Consider the following 27,854-nt stretch of genomic DNA (forward strand, 5'->3'; position numbering starts at 1 on the left):
GTGAGCTTCCATGTACTTAACACTGGGCCAGTATCATACAGTGGAGAGAGCTCTTGGGTTGGATCCCAGAGATTTGGGTTCATTTTCCAAGTTTGATGCTTCCAGATGGTGTGAGATTGAGCAAATCAATCTGCTTCTTTGTGCCTCAGTTGCCTCATCTTGCTGTACAGTACCGATCATGCTTGTGTGACCTAACTCGGAGAGTGGCTCTGAGGAAAGCTCTTGGACAGCCTTAAAGCACTGGAGAAATGGGAACTGTTAATATTATGATCCTGCCTTCATTCTTATTGGATGGGTTCAGCAACATGTGTTCTTTGGACTGATCACTAACCTGTTATGCTTCTAAATTTAAGGCTTAATGGACATTTCGTTGTTGAGACAGATAAAACGATAGCTTCTCTTCTTTCCTCTTTTCCTCCTCTTGCTCCTTTTCTCTCTGTCTCTTCCCCTTTCTCCTCTTGTCATAAATCACCTGGTCTTTGTCTTGTTGGTTAGCGAAACCAAGTGACTTCCTGGTCCCTTTCAGCACCCTGGCTGTTGGGATGGTTTCTTTCTCTTTTCCTAGCCTCCTCTTCTGCAGTAGGAGTTACTAGGAATCCATCTGAGAGTGAGTTTGCTCTCTACTTGACAACTCTGCTTTCGGTTCAAGTTTCTTCAGACCGTGCATGGGGTCAGTGTTACTTTCTCCCCTTCTTGAATGCTCCGAGGGGTTCTAGGAGAGGGTCCATCCTGGCTGAATTCGGTAGATCCAGAGATTGAGGTGTAATGAATGCTTGTCAAATAGGATTGAATTCTCCAACTATTTGTAGTCCAGCAGAAATCCCGGAAAATGCTTCTTTCCCCACGGAAGACAAGAACTGATTCTTACTGGAGGACAAAACAGGGGGCTGTCCTAGAATGGAAAGAGCTGGTCAGAGAAGGGCTGGCAGCTGCCATCATAGGTGCCTAGTTGGGTGAGCCCCTTTGGGTTGTGTAGAGAGGGACAAAGCTTCCAGGTTAAATGAGATTTATTTTAAACCCTAAGAGCAAAAGAAAAGTTGGTATTGAACTGCAATATACCACTTCCTCTTCCTTCCTTAAGAGAGTGTTAACATCTGGGGTTCTTTACCTTTGGCGCATCTTGGAGACCTGTGGCAGTCAGACGAGCCTGTGGACTCCTGCTCAAAATGTCGAAGTCTTCCAGGTGGGAGGTGCTGAAGGCCTGTAGTAGGCAGATGATGTTCCTGGCAAGAGATATTAGTAAAGATAGAATCAGGAGGACCTGGCAACTGATTGGATGTTTGGATGAGAGAGTGAGGATTGAGAATGACATTTAAATTGGTACCCTGCATGACTGAGAGAATGGTGGTACCCCCAACATTCATAGGATAAAAGACATTTTTCAGTAATATCCAATCATATGCCCACTTGGGATTTCTTTGGCAGAGATAGTGGAGTGGTTTGCCATTTCCTTCTCCAGCTCAGAAAACTGAAGCAAACAGGGTGAAATGACTTGCAGATATCTAGTAAGTGTCTGAGGCCGGATTTGAACTCTGGAAAATGAATGTTCCTGATTCTAGACCGAACACTGTATCCTGAAGCTGCCCCATTAAAGACATACAATAAAATGAAAGGCATAAAATTATACAGGAATCCAATTGTAGTTAAATCCAATTAACAAAAATTTAAAAAAAGTTATTTCACAGACCTCTTATTTGAGAAGGTAAGGTCTTTGAGGTGAAGCACTATTTTTGTCTTCCTCTTTTCATCTTCAAACTCTAGGACAGCAATTACCCTGTTGAAATGAAAACAGAACTAAATTTTCCCTTTAGAGACTACACAAACCCCCTTGGCTCTCTGTACAGGATGTCCCAAAAGTCTTGATGCAGTTTTAAGCTTCCGGTAGCTCTCCTTCCCCCCCAAAATACATTCCTTGAGGGCAGAAAGAGTTTCATTTTTTGTTCTTGTATCCCCAAAGCCTAGCATAGTTTTGGACACACAGAAAGCATTTCATGAATGCTTGTTGACCACCAGCCATGGACGTGGAATGGCCTTAGGTAGGGGCTGGCATTCAGTCTTGTACTTTTCCACGTTTCCCATCTCTGTTCCCAGGTGTGTGCATGCTCACCTAATGCTAGTCTGTATGGATGCTCAGATGACTCCTTGTTTGTGTCTGGAGTCTGCTACAGATGCCCCTCCTTCCTCTCTGCTTTTCCTTGCTCATGGCCCATGGTGTCTTGACCTTTGCTGAATGTCACCATTGAGGCAGCCAGTCTTCCCACTTTGATAAGTGTTCAGCCCTGCTCTGTGACCAATTATTGCTACCCTCAATGTCGTACAGTGGAGAGACCCCAGGGTGCGGTGCCAGGAGATGTCTTGGAGCCGTGCCTTTGTCTCCATGTGACTCTGGGCAAACACTTATGAGCCTGTGCTTCTGGAGCAGCTAAGTGGCCCAGGAGATAGAATGCTGGACCTGGGGTCAGGAAGACCTGAGTTCAAATCCAGCCTCAGATACTTAAAAACTATGAGATTTTGGGCAAGTTTTCCTCCATTACCTCAACTGTAAAATGGGGTTAACTGTCCTTCCTGGGCTTGTTGTTAGAATCAGATGAAGTAATGAATGTAAGTTCCCTCGCACGGTGCCTGTCACCAGTAAGTGCTACATAAATATTATTGTTATTATTACCGCCTGTTAAATGGTGACAATATACAGTCTCCTCCCTCCGAATCTCCCATGTTGTTGTTCGGGTTAAAGCATGTCAGATGCACAGAGTGTTTCAGAAAGATCTCTTCTTGTTTCTTTTCAAGGAGGTTCACAAACAACAAACTCACAGGCATCCACATAGGCAAGTTATTATGATTTGGAATCTTTGCCGATTTCAGCAGCATGGAAGCCGAATGTAGACCTTCCTTGTAGTTCTCTTGTGCAAATTGATTTTGGACTTTGTGTGAGTTTCTGAAGAACAACAGTATTAGTTCAGTTTAATCATCCCTGTTATCCTGCAGTGCTGATGACCACTAAACTGTTCTTAGCTTCCAGACACCTCCAATGATGCCCAGCTCATTCACTGGGCAAACATCTAGTTGAGTGTTTGAGTCACCTGACTCTTTGCCACCCAGAGTCTACAGGTTAAAGTCCTGCTTTGGGTAAAGCCATTGGTTATTTAAAAGAAAAAGCAGGGCTACATATTATTATCTTTTTAGACCTCAAGGGTGCTAACCACTGTTCATGTTGGGGTCCAGTAGTAAGAAGTGGGTACAAGTGGGGAAGGGCTTTTCTCCCTTCAATCTCACATTAGTCTGTTGGCATGGTTCTTACACATTACTCTAATGTTGGCTGTTGTGGGTTACCTGTTCCCTACTAGAGCAGGAGCTGTTAGAGGGCAGGCCCTGGTCTAATTTAATCTGGGTGTGTTCTCCTAGAGCTTACTTTTATATATAAAAGTTTGGGAGCCCTTTGGTATGAGGGGTGCCATTGGCTTGTGTGGGAGGGGAAGGCTATATTAGAAATCAATGAAAAACGTCTTTAGTATTATTATTGTTAGTAATATATACTATTGTAGTAAGAAAAATAGTAATATAGAGATAAAGGAGATAAAAAGTCAGAGGAAGAGGAGGAGAATAAGTGTTGTATGGTGTGTAAAGAGCTGACCTCTTAGAGACATCTGGCTTCAATTCCTGCCTCAGTGAGTCATTTAAGTTATTAAGTTTTCCAATATTCTAATATTATAAATTGCTGAGTAAGGACCAGTCTGCATTGAGAGAAGGAGTTTCTCCATTGGAGCTGCCATATAACAGTACAATCCCTAGTCTGGCCCTATAGTAACAGTAGTAATTACCATTTATGTAACACTTTCAAATTAGACAAGCATTTGGCCCAGGTTACCTTATAACATGGATAGCATGATGGATGTCTGGAGAAGATTCACGCCCAAATTGTGCTAGACGCAGAGCACCATTATCATCTCTGAAATGGCCAGAGCTTGGGGAAGAATGTAGCCAGGGATGGTGTCACATGATGACTGGAAAAAGAGCCAGAAATCCTCCACTAGGATTGGGAAGGAATGAGTGAATGAGCAGCATTTATACCCAGAGTGGGTCAGTGACTCCTTACATGATAATGGGGCAGATGACACACAGGACGGAATGGTGACTGGGGAGCCTGGTGAGTGAAACTATGGGGCATCTGACTGGTCTGTCCCTTTCTAATAGTAGTGGCACTGTTGATTTGCTTATTATTTTAGAAGTAGAACTGGGGCCCAGGTGTGTGGATGCTAAGGCCCAGTGATCTGGAGGGTCCAGGGGCAGTCAAGGCAGGTGCCTCCAGGGGAGTGTCAGGTGTTTCCAAGGCTGCTTGATACAGTTGGTCATCACAGTCATGAATTCTTCAGGTAGGTAGGGCCTTGCGGGCCCCAAGGGTGAGTTCCAGAGCTGGGAACATCCAAAGTACAAAGAAGTGTGAGAGGAGAGCAAGGATATAGGGTGAAAGAGAAAGCAATGTTAGCTGTCTTTAAGAGAATTGATTAAATCAAAATTATTCCATAGGAATCCCAGCTCATCACATCCTCTGAGGAGAATGTTGGCTAATTGGCCCCATGAGGGAGTGGTTACTCTCTCAGTCACACTGTTCCACTATCCTACCCCCAGAGAGGTGCAGGGGTATGCAGACCAGATGGTGATGGGTGATCAGGTCACACTGGTTGAAGGAAATGGGCATGGTGAGCCTGGATCAAAAAAGATGGAGACAGGACATGGTAGCTGTCTTTAAATATTTGAAGGGCTATGATATAGGTGAGGTATTGGTGGTTTTCTGCTTGGCCTCAATGAGTAAACCTAGGTAAAGTAGGAGGAGATGGCAGAATGACTTCTGTAAGCAAAACTACCACGTAGCCCATTCCAAAGTTCCCTGAGCTCTGTCCTGAGGCAGGGAACTCTCCTTCTCTACTGGGCTGAAAGTGGAGAGTCTGTGACTCCTGGATCAGGGTTATAGCCAAAGATTCTTGATCAGCATTGATTACAATAGATGGTCTTTGCCTTCAGTTTCTGAAATTCCAGTGATTTTCTGTGAAACCTGGATATAATGATCTCTGGGGTGAAGATCTAAAGGTGACATCATACATAAACCTTGTCCTTAGGAAGCTCCTATGACCTTGGGTAAAGAGGGTCAAGCAGCAAAGGAACACGAAGTGAGGGGGCTGTCAACCCTAGGATTCTGTGTGGTCACTGAAGTGGGAGCTTGTCTTCAGTGGAGGTGGATGGCTAAAGGGGGCTGGGCAAAGAAGGAGGTCTGGCTTTTGTGTCATTGAGCTTGAAAGAGGCTACTGATCCAAGTGGAAATGGCAGCAGGGCTGGTGAATTTATGTGATCGTGAACTGGGGGCAGAAATCCCCATCAGAAACAGGCTTTCTTTGACCTCAGGTCTCCATTTAAACTCTGAAAAGGACAGGGTGTGTGTGTATTTTCTGTTGGCAGGAGATTTGATAGGGAGGAAGAGGATGAAAAACTGCATACATGTAGGTGATGCCCTTGAGGAATCATCTGACCCTGGGTTAATAAATTAGGAACATCTGTTTCTGCTCTTGATTGATCAGCTTGTCATGGAACAGTGGTGCCCAGCTGTCCTTCTGAGCCAGGAAGGGACCACAGAAGGCATAATCAGATACTTAGAACATCAGATTGGAGAAAGATACTGGAAGATAGAATGTGGAGAAACCTTAGAACTTGAAAAGACCTTAGAACTTAGAATGTTAGATTTGGATGGGACTTCAGTGACCTGATATGGCAAAGCTGGAATCTGGGGACCTAGAATATCAGAGCTGGGTGACCTTTCAGAATGTGGATGGGCAGGGATGGCACAGACCTCACTAATAGTTTCATAATACTTTCAAGTTTTCAAAGCACCTGGCATGTTAACTCATTTGGTCATGGAATAGTGAATGTTGGTGCTGGGAGGCACCTTAGAATATAGAGACCTTAAGATATAGAATATCAGAGTTGGAAGGGGCCCTAGGACATGGCATGTTACAGTTGGAAGGAAATTTAGAAATGAGAAGGGTCTTAGAACGTAAGAAGACTGGTCAGGGAAGGATTTCCAAACATAGAGTGTAGAATGTTTGAGCTATGACAGACCTTAACATGTTCTGTCCCATCTATGTCATTTTACAAATGAGGAAACAGGCCTAGAAAGGGGAGCAGTTGGTGATGACTTTTCTAGGGAAATGTCTTTGGGTGATCACCATGTTAATGAAAATGGCTTTCCAAAAGGCCAGGTATGCGCCGTGTCTGAAGCAGGCACAGAAGCCTCCCTTCATGTGCCTCTCTCCTGGGTCATGGCTTTAAAATTCCTGTTGATGCATACATTGGTGATGGTGGACCTGCAACTCCTCAGCATGCAGCTTCTGTGCTGTTGGGTGGTCTGTAAGGGCCCCAGACAAGTCTACCCAATGGGTACTTAAAAAGATTAGAGGTTTCACAAAAAAGATGACTCGAAGAGAATCTCTGATGTGGAGAGAGCCAATTTCAAACACAAGTTACAAAGAGGAGGTTAGAGTTTTTGCATTTGTATCATTGCCCTTGCATGGTTATTCTGTTGTACACACACCTGGCAAAGATTGAGAAAGGGAAAGTTGAAATTGTTGACAAGAAAATAAAATTTCCAAGTAATTGAATTATTATCACAAAGAAACCCCCTCCTCTCACCTGAAGTGCCAGTGTTCCAAGTTGATGCTTCTTTTGGAAATGTCCTGCATTAATTTTAGGGAAGTGTGGAATAAAATGAATGTATCTAAGATGCATGCCTGAATGCCAGGCTTGATTAGACCCTGTCACATTAGAGGTGATTAATGAGAGGAGTAATGGAAATGTGTACTTTCCCAGCATCCCACAATGAAGCAGAAAGGTTAGTCAAGTTGTAGGTTCCGCACTCCTTCTTTTTCTTCTATTGAAATGTTTATGGATCAGTAATCTCATGGAATAACACTTCCGTTAGGATGCTTTTATCCCCCTTCCCCTTTGAATCAGAACTAAATTTTCTGCTAGGGCCAAATAACCCAACACACACACACACACACACACACACACACACACACACACACCCCACTTTAATATTTTTTCAGAACTTAATCTCAAGTGAAATGGACAAAGCCATAGCATTGTATGTGAAACTGTGAAGCAAGTTCATATAAATGCTCTTTTTCAGCATATGAGAAAGTCAACATGTAAATCTCCAGCTGCCCTGCTGGTGTGTGATTGTTTCTGGACGTTGTTTTCTTCTCTTTCTTTTTTGTGGGAGGAGGGACCCTTTTGCCATCTCTTCTTACCTTACTCTTACCTCCTTCCCTGTACTTTAATGTGGGAGCTCTCTTGAGGAATCATCTCACACCAGGTTATTACTGGGGGGTGGGGTCCCTGTGTTTACTTTGTATAAGTAAACAAATGAAGTCCTTATTTGGCCGTATCTGAAAATGTACGCAGAATTCTGAGTCTCAAATCCATCACCTCTGTGATGGGAGGGAACAGGCTTTCTCATTGGTCCTCAGAAATCATTGTCTTGCAATTAATGCCTCATTTTTACAACATTGTTGTTACTGTGTAAATTCTTCACGTCCTTCTGTATCTGTCAATATAGGTCCTCCTGAATTCCCTCTGAAAAGCCTTCTTTGGTCATTTCTTACAACACCTTCCACTGCATTCAGATGCCATAGTGTCTTTTCCCAATTGATGGGCACCCACTTTGTTGCAAGTCCTTTGCTACTACAAAAGGATGTACTATAAATATTTTTCTAAGAATGGATCCTTTCTCCAATAAGTCTTTTTGGGTAGCCGATGACACCTATTTTGTGGCATTTCCCTCACTGGGGTCTAGTGAAAGGTAATACAGGTCTGAATTTTCCTGTTTTACAGAGGAGGAAACTGAGGCTCCTAGACTCGATCAGGATCACAGAGCTGGTAGAGCTCAGAGCTAGGGTTTGATTCAATGTCTTTGAGTTTCAATTTCATTATTTTTTCATCTTTCTCTTTTTGCCTCGCAGGTTGGTTCTCCCTCAGGCTGGGCACAAAGCCCAGTTTTAGTTCCTGGAGTAGATAGGAGACTTCAGAAGAGAGAATTTCTGCCTTCAATGAGTCTACAGTCTATAGTCTTGTGGGTTTGTGTGTTTCTTGTTCAGAAAGTACCCTTCAGAGTATTACTTATTCAGAAATAGAACTTGAGTGAAGATCATTCCAGCTTTCTGATATTGCCACAGGATATTGGAGAACTAACATTGTTTACCACGTGCCTGATCTTGTGCAGAGTGCTGGGGCTACAGAGAAGGGCAAAGCTGAGTGCTTAGCCTCCTGGAGTGCTCATGGTGGAAACATTGGAAGGATCAGGAAAGACTTCATGGAGGGGATGCCATTGGATCTGGGCCTTGAAACAGACCTAGAATTTTGACAGATGGAGAAGAGGTAGAGGGAGACAAGTCAGGAATAAAGTTAAAAATCTACCTAGGCAGGGAAGGGTGGCAGCCCTGGTGGGTCTTCTAGCTTGGTTGGAGTGTAGAATATGTCTAAGAAAGAAGGGTATGAGAATTAGTAAGCTTCAGATTAGGAAGAGTGTCCATGAGATTAGCTGAAGAAATAGGTGTGCAGGCATGGGAGGGTGGCCCCACTCCTCTGGGAACTAGTTTCCCCTAATCATGCCTTTGTCTTGTAATTACAGAAAGACAACAAAAGGTGGTGGTAGTCTGCTACCGGTACTCTTATTCTTGCTGCTAGCTAGCTGCAGTGGTTTTGGTGAGACAGGAAGCAGTGTTGGGATGCCTATTGCCTCTGGAGCTGAGCTGATCTACTTGGGTTTGGAAAGGGAGCCTGGGGAAGAGCAGGAATTATGTGGTTTGTTGGTGTTGCTTAGGTTTCTGCTTCAGAGACCTTGGGTCAGTAACTATGACGGCATCCTCTTCTGTTCCCTGTGGCTCAAGGGGGCCCTTTCAGCTCCTTTGTTGCTATTATCATGGTCCTTTACACAAATCACATGGGCCAATGTGGATGCTTCTTTCCTCAACAGTGATGTACCTTTTTCTTCTTGATTCAAGAGCTCTAGACATATTTTGTATGTTTTCACTGTAAAAGCTTATTATAGTTATTGAGTGGAGTGAGAATCTGTTTTTGTTATGAAAGGATCTGTCTTTATTACCCCACTCTTCTAAACTTGAGGATGCAGAACTGGGTCCATCCACACTGGTTGGCTCATCCATTGATCTTGGGTTTAGTGACTGAATGTCACGTTCATAACTCTTGATGTTAGTGTGCTAATTATTTCAGAACCAAGAACTGTCCTTACCATAATGGTGCAGAATGTAAGTTCATGAATGTTATGGGGAAAATTGTGTAGTGTTCTGATGACTAAATCACTAAACGTCTCCTTCTTCAGCTTTGTGTTTCTTCTATTCAATGACTGCCCTCTTCCCTCCTGCCGAACATTCTCCTTTGTGCGAACAGTGTAGGTGGCTTCTCTTTCCTTTTTTTTTTTTCTGGTTTTATTTTATTGATGCCTGTGGTTTTTTAAATCAGTTCACTTCTGAATGTAACTGTCTCCTCCCACTCAGTGAACCTTGCCTTGTAAAAAAAAGTGGAAAAGCAAAAACTAAAAATGACATTTCCCTCCCCCCACCCAAACCACCTGATATATCGATTGCATCTGATGTGATTTTTTGCAAGTCACTTGACCTCTGTTTATCTCAGTTTCCTCATCTGTCAAAAGCAGATAATAATGGCACATAGCTCCCAGGGGGGTGGTGAAGATCAGATGAAATCATAATTGTAGAGGGCTTAGCTCAGCGTCTGAGCCCGTAGTAGGCACTTTCTAAATGCTGGCTGTTATCATTACCATCACTTAACATTCATTACCCTTTGTTCCCTAGGTATTCAGAGAAAAGAGAGAAAAGGCATGTTGTCAGCTCTTCTCCAAGGCCAGCCTTGGTCTTTGCCATTATTAGCTCATTTTTTAATCTCTATCCCTTTCCTCTCCTTCCCTTTCTTCTGTTTCTTTAAAAAGCGTTTATCTCTATCAAATTGCCTTTTCAGGCCTCCACATCTACACCAGTATTTGTTGCCTGTTTGTCTATAAAAAATGATATTGGACAAAATTAAACTGGTCTTTTGAGAGGGTTTTTTTTTTTCCTCTCTTTTACTTAACTTAGTTCCTCACTGTTATTTATGGACAACTCACCATATGGTTATTAGTGTTGGGAGAGCTTAGTGCTCATGAGACAACATGGAAGATTCATAGGTTTATGGAAATTTGGAGTCATTGTGAAACTGATGGGAAACAGATGGAGAGCCATAGGTCTGCCCCAGTCCTCACAGGTACAAGGCCTGGAAATGGTGCTCTGAAACTCTCTCCAGGAACTTGTCTTTTTGGTATGTTGATCACTGTGTTTCAATATAATTGGCTTCCTTTGTAATCTTATTTTATTGTGTGCTTTTAACAGTATTATCCTGAGAAGGTGTCTATGGGCCTCTCTGGACTTCCAAAAGGATCTATCCAGAACACACACACACACACACGATTACGTAAGAATCTCTGACTCAGGGGGAGGCCTCCATAGGAGGTAAGACAACGGACCAGAACACTCCTGAATGAGAAGCAATGACTAATTCTCTGCTGTCATAGGGGGTGAAGGCAAGTCTTCCCACTGATGAGATCATAGGTCTCCCTCCATTCAAATCTGCAAGCATTTATTAAACTCTTATTGTGTGCCAGGCTCTGTTGCTAGGCACTGGGGTGGTAAAGGCAAAATAAACAACAATTAGGCCCCGCTTTCGTACTTATATTCTCATGGGGGAGGTAGAGCTTAAGAATGACAATGCCAAGAGCAAACGTTTCTGTGAGCATTTAAGGTTGACACTTTCCATATACCATTGACTATCCGTTCTTCAGAGAAGCCTGCTGACACCAGGGCTGCTACTATCCCTATTTTAAAGGTGGTGAGACAGAGGTAGAACATTTAGGAAGTGCATGCTATGTCCTTGGCAGTGATATGGAAACCGAGGCTAAGTGAAAAGTGAAATGATCGGCTCTGGATCCCAGTGTTAGTAGGTGTCTGAGGGGAGATGCATACGCAGGTCCACCTGATGCTGTGTCCAGATATCAGTCTGCTAGGTCACTCTGCCATGGTTTGATGAGCCGGAGTTCATTAACAGGGCATTAAGAAGGACCCCGGGTGGGAGGAGAGCCTTCAAGGAGGCCTTTGAATCTGTGATAAGAAGATAAGAAGGAGGCAGCCTTGGCAAAGGTACAGACAGGATACTGAGATGAGAGAACATGGCCGCCAGCTGGGCTGACACCTAAGAGAGTCCAGCAAAAGATAATTTCACACAATCTCTGAAAGGTGTCCTGTTGCCAGAATAGGCAGGGCTTCCTATACTAATCAGAAAAGAAGTATATGGGAAGAGAGAAGCAAAAATGGTGCTCCTGGAGGCAGAGCCTGGAGGCCAGCGTGGGATCTGGGAGGTTGATCCTGGATGCAGCAGAATCTGACAACCCAGGGCGTGTCTCCTTATGACGGTGGGGGCTTCTGAGAGGGTGGGGGGCTAGCAAAAGGAGGGAGGAAGGAAGGACACCAGCCCTGACCATCTCACCTAGCCCTTGGCTTTTTGTCATGGTCCCACTCTTAGCATCAGGCATTTAGAGCTGGAAGGAAATCCTTTGACTGGCGACCATGTTGGGCACGGTTTGATGCCAGGCATTACTTTTTCCTAAATATTTTGAAAGCATCACCTGATGGCTATAGAATTCTGTGCACGTCCAATAAGACATTTTATATTGAAGTTATATTAGACTCATAGCCTGCTGTCCTGTAGATTGTATTTCATGGATAAGAAATATGGAATCTTTTTCTAATCCATTTTTTTGCTTTTCTTTCTTCATAAACCTGTCAACTAAAAATAAGAGAAATCTGGGGGAAATCTTGGTGTGGAAATTCCCTCTACCAATACTGATCAGAATCTGTTTTATGCTCTAGGCGATAAAGCTTAGAATCTGGTGAAGTTCTTTGGTGACTTGACCAGGGTCATACAGCCAAGAAGTTTAAGAGACAGGATTTGGCCCCAGAGCTTGGTGATGGCAAGTGCATCTATTTAACGCTATTGCATATTACCCCCTCCCCTGTGTGTGAAGACAGTAATGAAAAATAGACTATTCTGTGCTATTAATAGTGAATTATCATCATGGCTAATTGTCTTGGCCAGAGATACTTTCAAGCCCTGTTTTATGGACCCAGGGCTTAACTGCCTACAGATATTTTCTAATATATGCCGTTTATTTTCTCCTTTGCTTTATAACTTGCCTGTCAGGGGCAGACTTTAAATATTCCGTCATGGGTTCTTATGTTACTCGCAGTTAATTGGTGCTACAAAAAGGGCTGGTAAAATATTTTTGTACTGATGAGATCTTTCTTTCCTTCTCTTTGGTCTCCTTGAGATCTCTGCTGATGTTGTATCTCCGGTTTCAAGGATATTCACAGTTCAGTGATTATTCCAACTTACTATCCCTATCGCCTCTTGACAGAATGCACCATCCTCTCTTCGACATCGAAAGCCCAGCTTAGTTTGCCCTTCATCCATCTCTCTGGACATTTTTCAGTCTACACACTGTTCTTCCCATTTAATTATGTCCAGCAAGCATGTCTTTGAAGCCCTGGGGCTACAAAGACAAGAACAAAAGCATCCTGGCCCTCAAGGAGCTCACCTTTTGCTGGGAATGGATTGTTAGGCATTAGATACAGTTGGGTAAATGCAAAACAGAAAGTAAATACAAAGTCATTTCTAGGAGTAAAGGTTGAAGAAGCAACTCAGTCTTGAAGGGATTTTCAAGAGCCTTTTATATGTGAGCTGAATCTTTAACATGCATTTATTAAACACCTACTGTGTGCCAGGCATTCCAAGAATTGGAGGTAAAGGGATAGAGACCATTCCAGGTTGGGGGGAGAGGGGTGGCGCAATCTGTGCCAATGACATGGGGATGAGAGGTGGAAGGTCAGACCTGGGGAGCACAAGTCAGTTTACCTGAAATATAGAATACACTGAAGGGGATTTGGGGGGAGTGAGAGACCAAAGCCAGAACCACTCAGCTGAATTCTTGCTATGGCAGGGGTTTTCCACAGGTGTTTGAGGACAGGCATTCTTTTTCAGGTACAGGTTGAATCAGATGGGCCTTCCTTCACTGATTTCCATGATCCTACAATTCCCTCTCTCTCCTCCATGGCTTTGCCTAGGCTGTGCCTCACACTTGGAATACACTCTCTGTTCCCCTCCACCTTGTTGATCCCTTTGCTTCCTTGAAGGCTCAGCTCAAGTCCCGTCACTCGCCCCTGACATTTCCTCACCCTGTAGTTGTGAGGGACCCCCACCCCCTCGCACCCCTGTGTTTATATTTATATTTACTCTGTACGGACTTACCTGCAAACGTACTGTTCCCACTCAGCAGAATGTAAGCATTTTGAGGACAGGACTTGTTTCGCTGTTGTCTTTGGATCCCCGGAGCCTAGGCTGGCACCTTATACATCCTAGGTCCATGTGATAGATGCTGGATGAATGTTGAATGAAGGGATGTTATTCCATTGTGCAAACATCTCTGCTGGCTCAGTATTACCTATAGTGTAAAACACAGCTGGATCCACCCCAAACTTCCCCATCCTGACTGATTTCCCATTGCTCCCTTTCACACACTCTAATCTCCAGCCAAATGAGACTGCTCACTGTCCCTGGAAGCAACACTTTGTCTCCTGCCTCCATAGTGTGGCGCACGCTCCTCTCATGCTTAGAATAGTTTTGTTGCCCCTCTTGCCTAGATTCGGTGCCCGGCTCAGGTTCCATTTCTGTGAAATTCTGTTCCTCAATCTCTCCTTCCTCTGATCATCTCCTGTTTAGTTATGTTTATATCTTGTACTTGCCCTTAGAACATAAGCTCCTTGAGGGCAGGGTCTGTGGTTTTATCCTTCTGTTCCAACTGTTTGGCCCAGTTGTACAGTAAATGCTTGAGAAATGCCTGCTGTGTACAACTGAGTTGCACCCACAAATGCATAGATCATCTCCAAAGTTATTTATTACTTTTCCTTAAGGATTTACCTGGGCAGGTAAGTGGGGGTGGGAGACAGATGAGCCTAAACTAAGTTAAGTTCTTAGGTTGCTGAAAAATAAGATGATTTCTCTATTAAAAAATGATTTGTCCATGAAAAGATTAATGGAAAGCATCCCCCATTTATATGAGCTATTCCTGTCTGATTCTCATTAAAAGTGTTAATCGTTATCTTGGTGCCATATAATGGGAGCAGGGTTATTAAAGATCCCTTTATGGGTCATTTGTTTCCTGGGCCCAAACTCCAAATGAAGAAACATATTGCTTGGTGTTCATAAAAGCAAACGTCTTAAATGGATAAAACTATGCACATGCCCATGTTGGGCTGGAACAGGACTCTTATAAGATGACCAGATGTTTTGCTTGGGCATTGAGAAGGCAATAATGATGCCTGCTGAATATCTCTTTATTAAGATAAATGTTATTTTTTACATGTGTTATCCAGTGTGCATCACTGGGCTTTGGACCTGGGCAGCAGCTGGTGAGCTGAGGTCAAAATCCTGTTGTCTATGGTTGTGTATCTTGGTCATGAAGATCCCTGGATGGTTCTAGGCAATTCTGCCAACTTTTATTCAGCATTTTCTACATGGCACTTGCTTCCCTTGGTGCAGGGATGCCAAGGCAAAAAAGGAGATACCCCTTGCCCTCAAGGAGCATGTAGTCTGTTGATGGAGACAACTGGGGCAGAGATAAGATGCAGATACAGATAAAAGATACAATAGATACAGAGTCAAGACAAAAGAATTCCAGAGATGGGGATAGCACTGACAAGGGGAGGATCAGGAGAGGTGTAACAGGAAGCCACTTAGACTTTGAAGGAAGCCAGGCATTCTTCAATGTGGCCACAAGGAGAGTGAGTGTTCTGGACATGGAGGAAAGCCCATGCAAAAATGCAGAGGTGGCACAAGTAACATCAGGGCAGATAGCTGGGCTGGAACACAGTGTCTGAAGGAGAGTGATGCACAGTGAGCCTGGAAGGTCACTTGGGGCTTCCTCCATCCTTAAGCCAGGGGAGGTAGGGAGATATATATCTGGGGCCAATGGAGATTCCTGTGGTCTTTACTTTCCTAGGACTGGCCTCCACTTAAGATTTTGTTGTTTCTCTGAGATTATTTCTGGCTGGAAGATGGAAAAGTGATTACCCTCAAGTTATTTATTGCTGCTGAACCCTAATCATTGTGCCCACAGACCAAAGTCAAGTTGTGATTCTTTTTTCTTGAAATGAGATGCTGGGAGCTCCTCCAGGAAGGGAAAGAAAGCCCACTGACAGTGTTCCCTCCAGACAACAGTGCCGAGCTTTGTGAGCTGCTGGCTTAACTTTCAGCATCGTGATGTCTCTGGAAAGCACCTCAGTCCATTTAAAGTCTGATGTTCTGTTATCACTGAGCTCTTCTACAATCATAAGATTTAGTGGAGGCCAAATAGTCCAGTCTCATTTCACAAGTGAAAAAACTGAATCCCCTAGAGACAGTCATGTGCTCAGGGTCACAGACTATCCAGGGTGGGATTTGAACCCCCATCTGCAGTGCTATGCTACACATTCTCATCCAGCCCTCCTCAGAACCAAGGTCTTTATATGTTCTGAAATCAGACAGTGATTCTGGAATAGCTGGTTATGTCACAAGGGACTTTTGGAAGGCTCTGAGGTTTGAAACCGAGGAGGGAAATCGTGCTTGCTGGTCTCTGAGACATGTGATGAAACACAGCAACTTAGTTAAGGACTTAGTTAAATCGACTTTTGTTGTGAACTTTTTCTGAGATGTTATCCCTAATAAATGCAGGGGAAATAGAAGCTTCTGTGGATCAGGGCACTTTTCTTTATGAGATATGGACTCTGTTGTTTACCATAGGTTTGGATTTCAAATGAAAAGAATTCCCTGCTGGTATATTTGCCTTCTTTTAGGCTTTGCTCCTGGCAGAGTCTTTGAGACTATGTTAGCGTGTAACTAAAATGACCATTGTAGACTCTGTTTTAGCACAGTTCTGACCAGCAGTTTTTGTACCAGGGATGAGTTGTTGTGGTCAGGTAGGGGGCTTTGGAAGAGACCTTGGATCTTGGGATGCTGTGCCCTGTGAGATCTTTGATTATGTGGACACCGAGAATCTGGGAGCAGGGCATAGGCCTCCTGGTGGATAGCCCACCAAGGGATTATGGCAGGGCTTGCCAGGAAAGAATTCTCCCAAAGTATTGCTACCTCAGGTAATATCCCAACATCTGTTAGATTCTTGTCTTAAGAAGTAATTACTCTTGTTAATGAATTTCAACCCAGTTCTTTCCAGTGGATTGCATATCGCAAGTGGAGCCAACCCCCCTGTAAACATGGACATCCTAAGCCAAAAGTGCCCAGGGCTACCCCATTATCCTAGTTGCCTTATGGACATAAGACAAAGGGTTTTGGACATTTCTCTCAGTAAAGGGTGTCACAAATGGGCATGTTGGAAATGATAGGATTGGATAAGAGTGAGTGAGAGTGAGGGGCTAGGGATGGCATTGAGGCTGTGAACTAAGAGAATGGAAGGTGTTTGGAATGTTCTTTCTTCTGACCTCTGACCCCTGGACTCCCCGGGGTAACTGTGCACTTGACATAGGAAGGTTGGAGGAGGAAAAGTTTTTGGGGAAAGAAAATAAGTTCTTTTGGGGACATGTTGAGTTTGAGCTAAAAAAATATATTCATTGGAATGATATGTTCCTTCAGTGTCAGAAAGCCTTTGTGCCAAAGAGACTCACTTTAAGGTCAAATTAGATGCAGCTGAATTTAGTTCATTGTGTGCCCTGTCTGCTTCTGAAAGAGCTCGAGGGGGCTTCCAGATTGGAACACAGCTATGCAAGGCCAGAGCCCATGCAGTGTCACTTGAATTTGCTCATTTGAAGGCTTATTCTGCTTGAAGTAGAGGGAGAGGGAGAGCTCAGTCAGTTCCCCTTTTCAGGCAGGTCCTGCCCTGCCTAGGCTTGAGCTCTAGGTCTATGGAGGATGCTTTGGGGGGAAGGGAGAGGGAGCAAAACCAAGGGATGGGTTCTTTCCAGCCCCGTCTGCAGACTGGTCCTGCTTCTAATAAGTCTCACAGGTTAGATGATGTTCTTGGAAGGTAGAATGGGAGCTCCCTGGGGGGTGGGATACTGTTTTGTCCATGTGTCTCCATTTCCTCTGTGTGTGTGTGTGTGTATGTGTGTCCTTTGTTGCTGAAGAAGATCCATGCCATCAGAGAAATAATGACATGACGTGCACTTGACTTTGTTTTGAGTGAGGGAGGGCTGTGCAGGTCTCAGCCTCACTTCTCCTTCAGAGCTATCTGAATCCACTCACCAGATATTCATCAGGATGACTGGAGATGACCCAGGATGAGGCAATTGGGGTTAAGTGACTTGCCCAAGGTCACACAGCTAGTGAGTGTCAAGTGTCTGAGGTGAGATTTGAACTCAGGTCCTCCTGACTCCTATCCAGTGCTCTATCCACTGCACCACCTAGCTGCCCAAACATTCATGAAGTGCTTGTGAAATGTGTGCATTGAAAATGAGCCGATGTGGTATTACTGCCCTTGGGCCCTGCAGGAATACTCTGAGGGTTTGGTCCTGCTAGGATGGAGGGGCCCAGTCAAGTCTTGCAGAACGTAAACTCCTTGAAGGCAGGGCTTTAAAAAAAAAAATCATTGAAGCAACAAGCAGTTATTACGTGGCCACTGTATACCAAGGACCTTGCTAGCTTATGGATATAAAGAGACACAAAATCAGAGCAGTCCCTACTCCTAAGAAATTTATATTTTATGGCAGAACCTGGGATTCAATGAGAGACCTTACTCTTCTCCTTCTTCCGTTCTTTCAGGAGATGGGCATCAAAGAGTTCTAGAAAAGGGCAACAGAAGAACTAGGGGATGTTGTTTCACTCACATTTTAGAACTAAGAAAGGTCAATGCCAAGTCAGTGCAATTGGATGAAAGTTGGGCAAAGGTTCCCCTGCTCAGTTATTAGGCAAGATCTGGACCTCTTAAAGAAGCCCAGGCACCTTCAGAGCACAACTCGGGGGTGTCTTTGTGGGACGTGTCCTCATAATTCACTTTCTTTACAATTTCTCTGTGCAATTTACTTTGTATATAACTTATATTTATCTATATAAGTGTGGTTGTCATCTTGCTTTGTCATTGATAGCAGGGGTTAGTCTTGCTTCTAACCCAAAACTCTTTGAGGACAGCTCTCTCTCCCTCCTGTCCCTTCTTCCTTCTTTCTCCCCCTTATTTATTCATTTATTATTTTTGATGTTTATTTGTTTGCATATTCATTCTTTATTTAATTTTTGTATATTTGGAGGCTTCCACACTATGCCTGGTATATAGGAAACATTTGCTAAATATGTGATGAATTAATTGATTCTCAGCTACTGTATCTGTAGTTGCTTCAGGTCCACCGATCATTTCCCCCGCCAGACCCTTTTAGGTTGCTAATGTCATACTAATATTATCCTCATTTTATAGATGAGGCTACTGAGATCAGACAAGTAGCAGGACCTTCACTATGGCCCCTGGGCTTGTTACCCACTTGTCTCTGTCCTCTAAGTGCTGTGTTTTGCTGTTGCTCTTGTCTTTGTTTTTCAGTTGTGTCTGACTCTTTGTGACCCTTTTTGAGGTTTTTTTTTTTTTTGTTGTTTTGGTTTTGCAAAGGTGCTGGTGTGGTTTGCCCTTTGCTTTTTTGGATCATTTTACAGATGAAGAAACTGAGGCAAGTAGGACTCAGTAACTTGCCTAGGGTCACACAACGAGAAAGTGTCTGAGGCTGGATTTGAACTCAGAAAGACTCTTCCAGGCCTGGCACTTTATCCAGTGTATCATAACTGTCCCAAATGTAGATGCCCTCTAAATGTAGATGGGCATAAAAGTAGAAACACGGGCTCATCCAGAGATTTGATCCTGTCTCCCAGTGAGTTTTCCTGTTGTAAATCATTATTTATGGTCCTTAAGATGCCCGAAGGGGTAAAGTCCCTCCCTCTTCCCAGCTGAGATTGTGTCCTCCCTCTGTGCCTCTCCTAACATCTGTCCTCCCATTTCTGCCCAGACTGCCGAGAGATCCTGCTCCCCATGATGACTGATCAGCTGAAGTATCACTTGGAGAGACAAGAGGACCTGGAAGCCTGCTGTCAATTACTCAGTAACATTCTGGAGGTGCTCTACCGGAATGATGTGGTTAGTAGTGACCTCTGTGTGCTGGCTGCCCGGGAGACACAAAGCAGGGAGGATGGAGTCTTGGAAAGCTGGGAAGAAGATGGCATTGACATGTTGGGGGGGTCTGGGGCTTGTAGTTTCAGTGGGCACCTCATCTGTCATCTGGCTTTGGAGAGTTACCTGGAGAGACTGAGACAGGAAGCAAGTCCAGGGTCCCACAGCCAGGATGGGTCAGAGGCAGATAATTATCCCCAAGGCCTTTTGCTTTCCATTATACCATAATCCCACCATTAAATTATAGAGCAGTTATATTCATTGATTTAAAAAGTGACCAAGTCTTTAGATGGTTAATTGGTTGACTAATGAAAGATCATAAAAATTACGTTCTTTGAATGGATCTGCTCTTTATTTTTAAGATTTACTTAAATCAAATCCCTGTAATTGTACAACAAATTATCATTAATGGGCTATAATTAATAAAATGGCTTGGACTTTCTTTGTGTGGGCTTTTGCCTTTGACAGGGGCCATTTTTCATCTTGTTAAGGGTTCTAATTGATTTACTCTTAACTGAGTAAAAGAGATTTCATAACAAACGTCAGGGCTAGAATTTTGATGATAGTTTTTTGGTGTTTATTGTCACTGCTATATGATTCTTCTCCAGGGACCCACACAGCGACATGTTCAGCTCATCATGGAGAAGCTGCTTCGGACTGTGAACCGGACCGTCATCTCCATGGGACGGGATTCTGAGCTCATTGTGAGTGCTTACCCATGTCAGCCCTGTGTGTGTGTGTGTGTGTGTGTGTGTGTGTGTGTGTGTGTGTGTGTGAGAGAGAGAGAGAGAGAGAGAGAGAGTGAGATGATGATGATGATGATGGTGATGATGGGGGCTATTTCTTCATAATGAACAAATTTAAATGTTCATCACATTGAACAAATTTGATACTTTTATAATCTCTATAGTACAAAAAGCTTAGGAGTGTTGGTTTTTGTTTATTTGTGAACAAAACTTGGAGCTCATATGGCCAAAGAAAAACTGTGACCTGGATAAAATTATCTCATCAAGTCAGTCACTGCATGCTGGCCTTTCAAATGCCAAGTCAGAAATCTCTCATATTGTACATGTGGCTGAACTTGCCTTTCTGGTACTCCAAGTTAGCTGCCTGCTTTTGGTGAGTGTCATGGCAGCCCTGTGCTGGGTGGAGCTAATGACTTTGCCCAGACAAGACAGGACAAAATGTCCTTTAGCTCCTCTCAGAGTCTGCTTCATGGTAATAAGTGATTCCAGGCCTCTTCACAGCTGATAAGAGATCAACCTGCTCCCTACATTGTACAGAAGTAGAAGCAAAATTAGCACTTTGGTCTCTTTTTCATCTTAGTAAAGTAACTCATTTTAGTATGTCACATCTCCTATGTCTTCCTTCCTTCCTTCCTTCCTTCCTTCCTTCCTTCCTTCCTTCCTTCCTTCCTTCCTTCCTTCCTTCCTTCCTTCCTTCCTTCCTTCCTTCCTTCCTCTCTCCCCTCCCTCCCTCCTCTCTCTCTCTCTGTCTCTCTTTCTTTCATACCAAGCACAATTTGGGAAAAAGCTTGGATGAATTAGCATGTGAGGAGACAGAGAATTTGGTTTCAAAGGAATTTGGGTTCAGGATAAGTGTTCTCTCTCACATGAATGTGGCATGTGTTGTATGTCAATATGCTAGATTATTTCTGCTTTTGGTAAGATGGTTCTATGATGTTTCCAATTTTTTTTATCACTTTTCCTGTGAAAGTAAATTTTCCTTACTCCTAATTTTCTACTCTTGTTATTCTGTTCTCTGGTGCAAATAAGAGTTTTCTGTCCTAAAATAAAGAGGAAGCTGAGCCAACCCCAGGATGGCTGTGTTTCTAGGATGAAGCTGGGGCTTCTTTTATATGTGTTGCTGGCTACCCCTGTGGAATGGTCTTAGGAATTATATCAACTACCATTTCTGTTTCTGGTACCATTGGTACCCCAGTATTGCCCTGGTTGGGAGCTCATCCACGTGGGAATTGTTCCTTGGGTACATTCAGAGGTTCTTATCCCTTGCATTTCTTTTTCATGTTCTCATCTGTGTGGGGGTGTCTTGTGTTGAAATAACTTTTCAGATTCTACAATGTTGGGCCAAATGAGGATGTATACTAAATGTTGGAAGCGTTTCCACCTTAGTTTGTAGGAGACGTGGAGATGGGAACACAGAATCACTGGGCCAATTTCACAAGTCCATTTGCTGCAGCTTAGAATCCTTAAGTTGTACAGAATTTTGATAAAATATTCACCAAAATATTGGGAAGGATGGCTTAAAATTTAGTGAAGATGTAGGAAGACTTTAGAGCTGGAAAGTGCCCTTGAAGGAGAATGATCCAAGCCTTTTGTATGACAGATGAAGAAACTGAGTCTGGGAGAGTTCATGATAGGCCATGTCAGTAACAACACTTCATGTTTACCTAGCACTCCCATATGCCGTGTCGGCTGACCCTGCGAATCCAATGCAGTAATTATTATAAGTTGGTTGCAATTATTTTTCTCATTTTGGAGTTGAGGGATAGACATCTATGGGGAGATTCAGACTCAGGTCCACTTGATTACAAGTCTGTTCACTGTGCCACCCATACCTTACTGTCACATAAGGTACATAAGCAAGATGCTTTTGGGTAGGGAGGTAGGAGCCCGACTGAGCAGGGGATGTGTATTGGGAGGTCACGGAGAGTTTGTCAACTGAAAATATTCAGGAATCCTGTTCCTTAGTCATCCCTCCAATTTGTGCCAGTGTTGAAAAGAGATCGGGTCAAATTGTATAAAATCCTCTTGCTTGCCCTCAATCTCATGGAAGGAACATGAATGAGCAGAGTTGTATAAACAGACCACACCCTATCTATTTAAAAATGAGAGGTCACGGCATCAACTTGTTTTTCAAAGTCTTTCAAATGTCATATCTACTCTGCACCCAATGGACCTCTCTGGAATCAGCTGGTGATGCTGCAAAATGAGGTGGAAATGCTGCCTTTGCTTAATATGCATCCCCATGCTCTTCATGAGCATCCCTGGATCAGGATTCATGCATTAATTGCCTTTCATGTCAGTGTTGTTGCATCGAGAATTAGATTAGGGATAAGACAGAGAAGGCCCTGACAAGGTGGTGGACCTCAGCAAGGTGGTGGGGAAGAAGGCATCAGACAAGATTGTGAGTGGTCACAGTCCTGCTGGCTGAGGCAGGACAACTCCCACCTGCCAGAGGAGGACGCTCGAGAGCTTGATCTGTGTGTATTTGCAAAACACCCAGGCACAAAGTTCTAAGGCATCAGCAAAAATCTGGGCTTCCTGATTTAACCAGCAAAACGTTCCTCCTTGGAGCTGGCTCCTTTCATTCTTTTAATTGTGGCAATATAATAAGAAGAGAAGGTAATTGGGCAGATTGCCCTGGCCAGGGCACATTTCCTTTTCTTCCCTGATTCTCCAGTGCCTGATACAGTCTATGGTTCTCTGCATGCTCTCGTTTCTGTCTTGTGGGGGCATGTTCCCTCCCCATCATACTGTGAACTCTTGGAGAACAGGCAAAAGGACTGTTGTTGACTGTCTTTGTCCCTAGTGCTTTACCTACTGCCTGACACATAGTAGGCATTTCCTAAATGTCTGTGGCCTTGTTGACTTGACTTTCTTAATGACGGATTGTGAAGCAGTGAGGCCTTTCCCATCTTCAGCTGGGTAGGAGTGTTGTGAAGAATATTGTGCTGCTTTTAGGCCATTTTCTGTCTGTCTCTGTCCTTCTCCATCCTTCCCTCCCTCCCCTACCCTCTTTCCCTTTCTCTGCCCCTTCCTTCTCCCCTTTTCTTTTCCTTCTCTCCCTCTTTCTCTTCCCTTCCCCCTTCCTTTCTCTCCTTCCTTCTCTCTCCCTTGCACCCTACCCAGCCCTACCTCTATTTCTCTTACCTTTGCCCTGGCCCTGTGCCTACACAAAAATGTATGTCCTGCACTCTGCAAAATGACATTTATTGGTGTTCACTGGGGGAGGGGCTGCTGGGATTCAGTCTCCGGAGAAGGCCACATTGACCTTACCATGTGTGTAAGGGGTCATATGATTTTTATATTTAGCCTGCTGGAGTTTTGTTCCTTAGGAAAAGTAGGAGAAGCTGCTCTTGCCTGATTTATCGCACCGCAAAGGGGACAAGGTGACAACTTGGCATCACAGATACTCTTTTATAGCAGATTTGATTGGAAAAAGAGGGAGATCATTTCTTATGCCAGAAGCCTTTGTGAGCTTCCTGAGCTCAGCATTCAGTTAGGGACTATGTGTCATGTCACCAAGGCCTGCACCCTATGCATGTGGGGAGGTCAGCTCTTGTAGGTCTCATGTGGATCTTTACGAAGCCATGATTTTGGCCCCTGCATGGATGACCATCAGAGTGTGTCGGGAGCTGCCATGATGAGGGTTGACTTCCAGTCAGCTGAGGATGGATGATACTCCTGAGACGTCTTGCGGTAGCATCTTAGGTGCCCGGCCACTTGCTTGTTCTTAGGACTTTTCCAGCATGATGTGCACCTTTCTGTAGCCTAGATTCCCCTGGCTGAGCATTTGAGGGTCCAAAGTCACCTCCTTAATGAGATGAACCCTAAGAGGGAGGATTTTGAGGTCAAGAATTAGTGACCAGACGGAAGAGAGAATATGGTGGAAAATCAGATAGTGAACACGTCAACAATGAGCTTCCTTCGTTTGGAAATTACTCTCATTAAAGGAAGACTAGGAATTATTAAAAAGGGAAAATGTGTGTGCGTATCAATACAGCAACATGTAGATATAGAACTATATACACACACATATATGTGTATATATAGACAAACAGGGTCAAGTGACTTGCCCAGGGTCACATAGCTTAGTAAGTGTCTGAAGCCAAATGTGAACCCAGGAAAAGAAATCTTCCTGATTATGCTCTGTGGTAGCACCTAGCTGTTCCACACACACACAAACACACACACACACACACACACACACATATATCTATATAAAATAAAAGATGTATTTGTTATGTGTCATTTCCTAGACATGCAAAAGTGGGGCTACAGTATACAACCAGAACATTCAAAAAAAGTTGGCCTCATGAAAGAATAAATCTAGTTTATTAAATGTTACCTGTAAGCTGCCTTAAAGGTGGTAGGGGCATCTTAAATTCTCACCCATCCTCTTGAGTGAGCTGTGTTTTCCAAACATTCATCCTGTGAGGTGTTTACTTTGAAATAGATTGTTATTTTCAAAGCTGGTTCACTCTATTTATTTTCATAGGAAACAGTCTTTGAGGATAGTCAGTGTTCAAAGCCATTTAGACACTTTTGGTGGTGAAGAAGTCAATTTCTCTTACTTGGCTCCAACAAAAACTAAGAAAAGTGACTTTACTCCCATTTACTCTTTTCAAAGAGAACATTCCCTGCCTTGCAATGTCCTTATCCTCCTTGTTTGGCTGCTGACTTTTTCTAACTTTTTTGCTTTACTTGACAAGAATTTTTTCAGTTGTTCAGTGTGTTCTTCTCTCTTCACTTATGGCGAAGGAAAAGCTATTTATTTGAATAGAAAACATGAAGACTGATATTCTGGAAAGCAGGGAGTTACTTCTACTTTTCTTTGTATCACCAGGAACCTGACACATAGTAGGCACTGAGGAAGTATTAATACTGACTGATAAGTCTTTTATATTAAGCATCTTTAATAGTTTATTATTCATTCTGAAAAATTTCTTATAGATTCTTTCATGACTATTTCCGACATCAGTTTTTATTCTGTACCTTATAAAATGAATGAATGAATGAATGAATGAATGAATGAATGAATGAATGAAAAAGATGGCTGGGTATGATTAGTATGCAATATCATTATCAGAAAATTGCGCCAGAGAATACAGCATCAAGGGTGTCTAAATGTCAGTGTTAGGGTATCTACACACAAAAGAAAGAAAACTGATGAGAAATCCCCCTCCCTCCATTGGTGTTCCTGTAATGGCGGGTGCTTGAAGAATGAACACCAAGGGAGGGTGTTGATGGGAGAACATGGCTCTGAGACTGCTTGAATGGGTCACCAGAGTGTGGAATCCCCACATTGTCTCTTCTTAGAGCCTCTCTCGGCAGCCCCAGTTTGGCAAACGGGATCTGGTGTTTGGAGTGTATCATAACCACATCCAGAGAAGTGAGTTGGGTTTTTGGGAACCAAGTGGCCTCATGTGTAGACTGGGTCTAGTCAGGAGGTTCTTTGTTTACTGACACACAAAAAAATCACATTTATGTCTGTATCATCCTCCACATGGAGGGACTTTGCCCCAGTGATTCTGTTGTGATTGAGATGTTTTACCTGTGCACCAGAAGGCTCAGCCCCTCCCCCAGAATGCCCGATATCGCTCTTCTTTTCTTCCTAGAAGGAGAGGAGCAAGACAGGCAGTATGTTTTCTGTGGTGAGTCTTTGCTGTTGTAATCATGGGCATTTGTTCTAATTATGTCATTTGCTCCAACGAAAACACGTCTGCATGTGTCCTTCATGCAAGAATTATCCCTGTGCTCCTAAACCCCTGAATCTCTTGAAGCCACAGTGGCTGCCCAGAGGCTTCGGGGTGGCATCTGCCCCCTCCCCTTGGAGGGAGAAGTACCAATATTATGAAGGGAGGGTGGGGACCTCAGTTTCCTGCTTCACCTCCACCTCTGGAAGAGGGCCCTAGGTCGCCTCCAGAAGGTTAGACTCATGCTGGTGGTAAGAGTTCAAGGGAAGGCTCCTAAAGGAATTACAGGGCCTGACCCCTGCACTCCTTGGGCCATGAAGTAAGTCCCAGCCCTGTTAGACATTAGTGCCCATTTTAGTCACTGGGGCCATTGGGTGGGTGGGTTTCACCTGAAATGTTGACCACAGCAAATGCCTTAACATTTCCTGAGCCAGTCCTTTCAGTGAAATCGACTTGAGCTCTGCCTCCACCCATCACCTTGTAACTCTCTATTTGCCCACTCAGGGATGGAGCAGCTGATAACCAGGGAATTGGGAAGTGGTCTAAAGGATAGAGCCTCCAAGGAAGGGACTAAAGGGAAGATGGATGAATGAAAGAAAAAGCTTTTGTCATTAAGCTGTTGGACTGTGTTGCTAAGGATTGGGATTACAAAAATAGTGAGGACCTTCTCTCAAAGAACTTTGATTCACCTAGGGCAGAGGACCCCATGGGGAGGAGTAGGGATCAGGCCAGGGAGTTTGGGGCTGGGAATCACTGCTGGGGTGAGTTGGAAGTCATGTGCTACTACTCTTAGTACCATAAACCACAAAAAAGGGGGGAAGTGGGTGTGGGGCTAGGGTTGGGGAGGGGGTACGCAGTGGCTGTAGAAGTGTCACTTTAGTTCAACAACCACTTCCTACTGTGGGCAAGCTAGAGATCTAAAGCATAAAGGCCTCTTAGAAACTGACCAATGGGCCAAAGCTGGTTCCCCCAACCTCTGAATCTCTTGAAGCCACAGCGGCTGCCCAGAGGCTTCGGGGTGGCATCTGCCCCCTCCCCTTGGAGGGAGAAGTACCAATATTATGAAGGGAGGGTGGGGACCTCAGTTTCCTGCTTCACCTCCACCTCTGGAAGAGGGCCCTAGGTCGCCTCCAGAAGGTTAGACTCATGCTGGTGGTAAGAGTTCAAGGGAAGTCCTGTGCCCTCTTTTGGCATCTCTTCTAGATGTTAAGAAAGTGTGAGTGACTGACCCATTCCTGGCTTCTCATTCTTCATTTTGTACTGATGAGGGAGAAGAAAAGTGGGGCTTTGGCACATCTCTGAGGGGAGGCTGTTTATTTCATGGTACTAGGATAGAAAACTAGCACTCTTTCAAAACCAGAGTTTGGGTGGTGTCTGGGTAAAATGGCCTGTACTGACTCCATTTTCTTACCAACCCACGTCCTTTCCAGCTGTTTGATTTTCTTTAAAGATGTGACATATTGTTCCCAAATCTCATGCAATGCAATGAAATAAATGTTATTGTTCTATGTATTTTTCATAAAAAATTTAGATTCATTAAAAAAAAAAAAACTTGGATAGTTTGAGTAATATAGTTCTGTAAGGGATGCTCTTATCACCAGCTCTCTGGGTAAGGAAAGGCCACCTTTTGTTTAAAATCTCAAGGAGGGGTCATTGTTAATTACCTGATCTGTTTTAAGAGAAGAAAAGAACTGATTAGTGACTCATAGAAAAATAATAATTTTAGAATCATTTTAAAATGAAATTTGTCCTACTTTAATGAAATTTTATTTCCTGTGAAGGTCATCGGCAGTGGCTCCATCATGTTTTCCAGCTGAGAAAAGCTAGTGTTTTTGTGTCTGTCTGCCTCTCTGCCTCTCTGTCTTTGACCAGTTGGGAGGCTGCTTTGGAGGCTGCTGGCTGCTTGTTGTGGCTTGGGCCTGGGACTCACTCTGGCAGCCATGACCTTCCCTCGGGCTGCTTTGGTACCTCATGTTTACATGCCAGCTTTCACTTTGCTCTCTAGAAAGCTGCTAACATTCCAGGCCTTGCACTGAGATAGTTGCAAGTCTTCAGACAGAAGGTGGGCCAGCTTGTTCGAAACATTTTTATAACTTTAATTAGAAACTGTAGAAA

The 27,854-nt window shown here is 43.8% G+C and overlaps 1 protein-coding gene and 1 long non-coding RNA gene across 3 annotated transcripts in view; both read left to right on the forward strand.

Annotated features, from left to right (window-relative positions):
- Positions 1–27,854, forward strand: part of DOCK1 (dedicator of cytokinesis 1) — a 582,086-nt gene that overhangs the window by 186,280 nt on the left and 367,952 nt on the right. For both annotated transcript variants that reach the window (XM_072629055.1, XM_072629056.1), the window contains exons 26-27: positions 19,140–19,267; positions 19,909–20,004. In XM_072629055.1, coding sequence (XP_072485156.1) covers positions 19,140–19,267; positions 19,909–20,004 — 224 coding nt within the window. The remainder of the gene's footprint in view (positions 1–19,139; positions 19,268–19,908; positions 20,005–27,854) is intronic.
- Positions 20,022–27,296, forward strand: LOC140517626 (uncharacterized). Its single transcript, XR_011971655.1, has 2 exons — positions 20,022–25,697; positions 26,244–27,296. It is a non-coding gene; the product is annotated as an uncharacterized lncRNA (long non-coding RNA).

The sequence above is a fragment of the Notamacropus eugenii genome, chromosome 1 (genome assembly GCF_028372415.1).
Source record: "Notamacropus eugenii isolate mMacEug1 chromosome 1, mMacEug1.pri_v2, whole genome shotgun sequence".
Classification (NCBI taxonomy): domain Eukaryota; kingdom Metazoa; phylum Chordata; class Mammalia; order Diprotodontia; family Macropodidae; genus Notamacropus; species Notamacropus eugenii.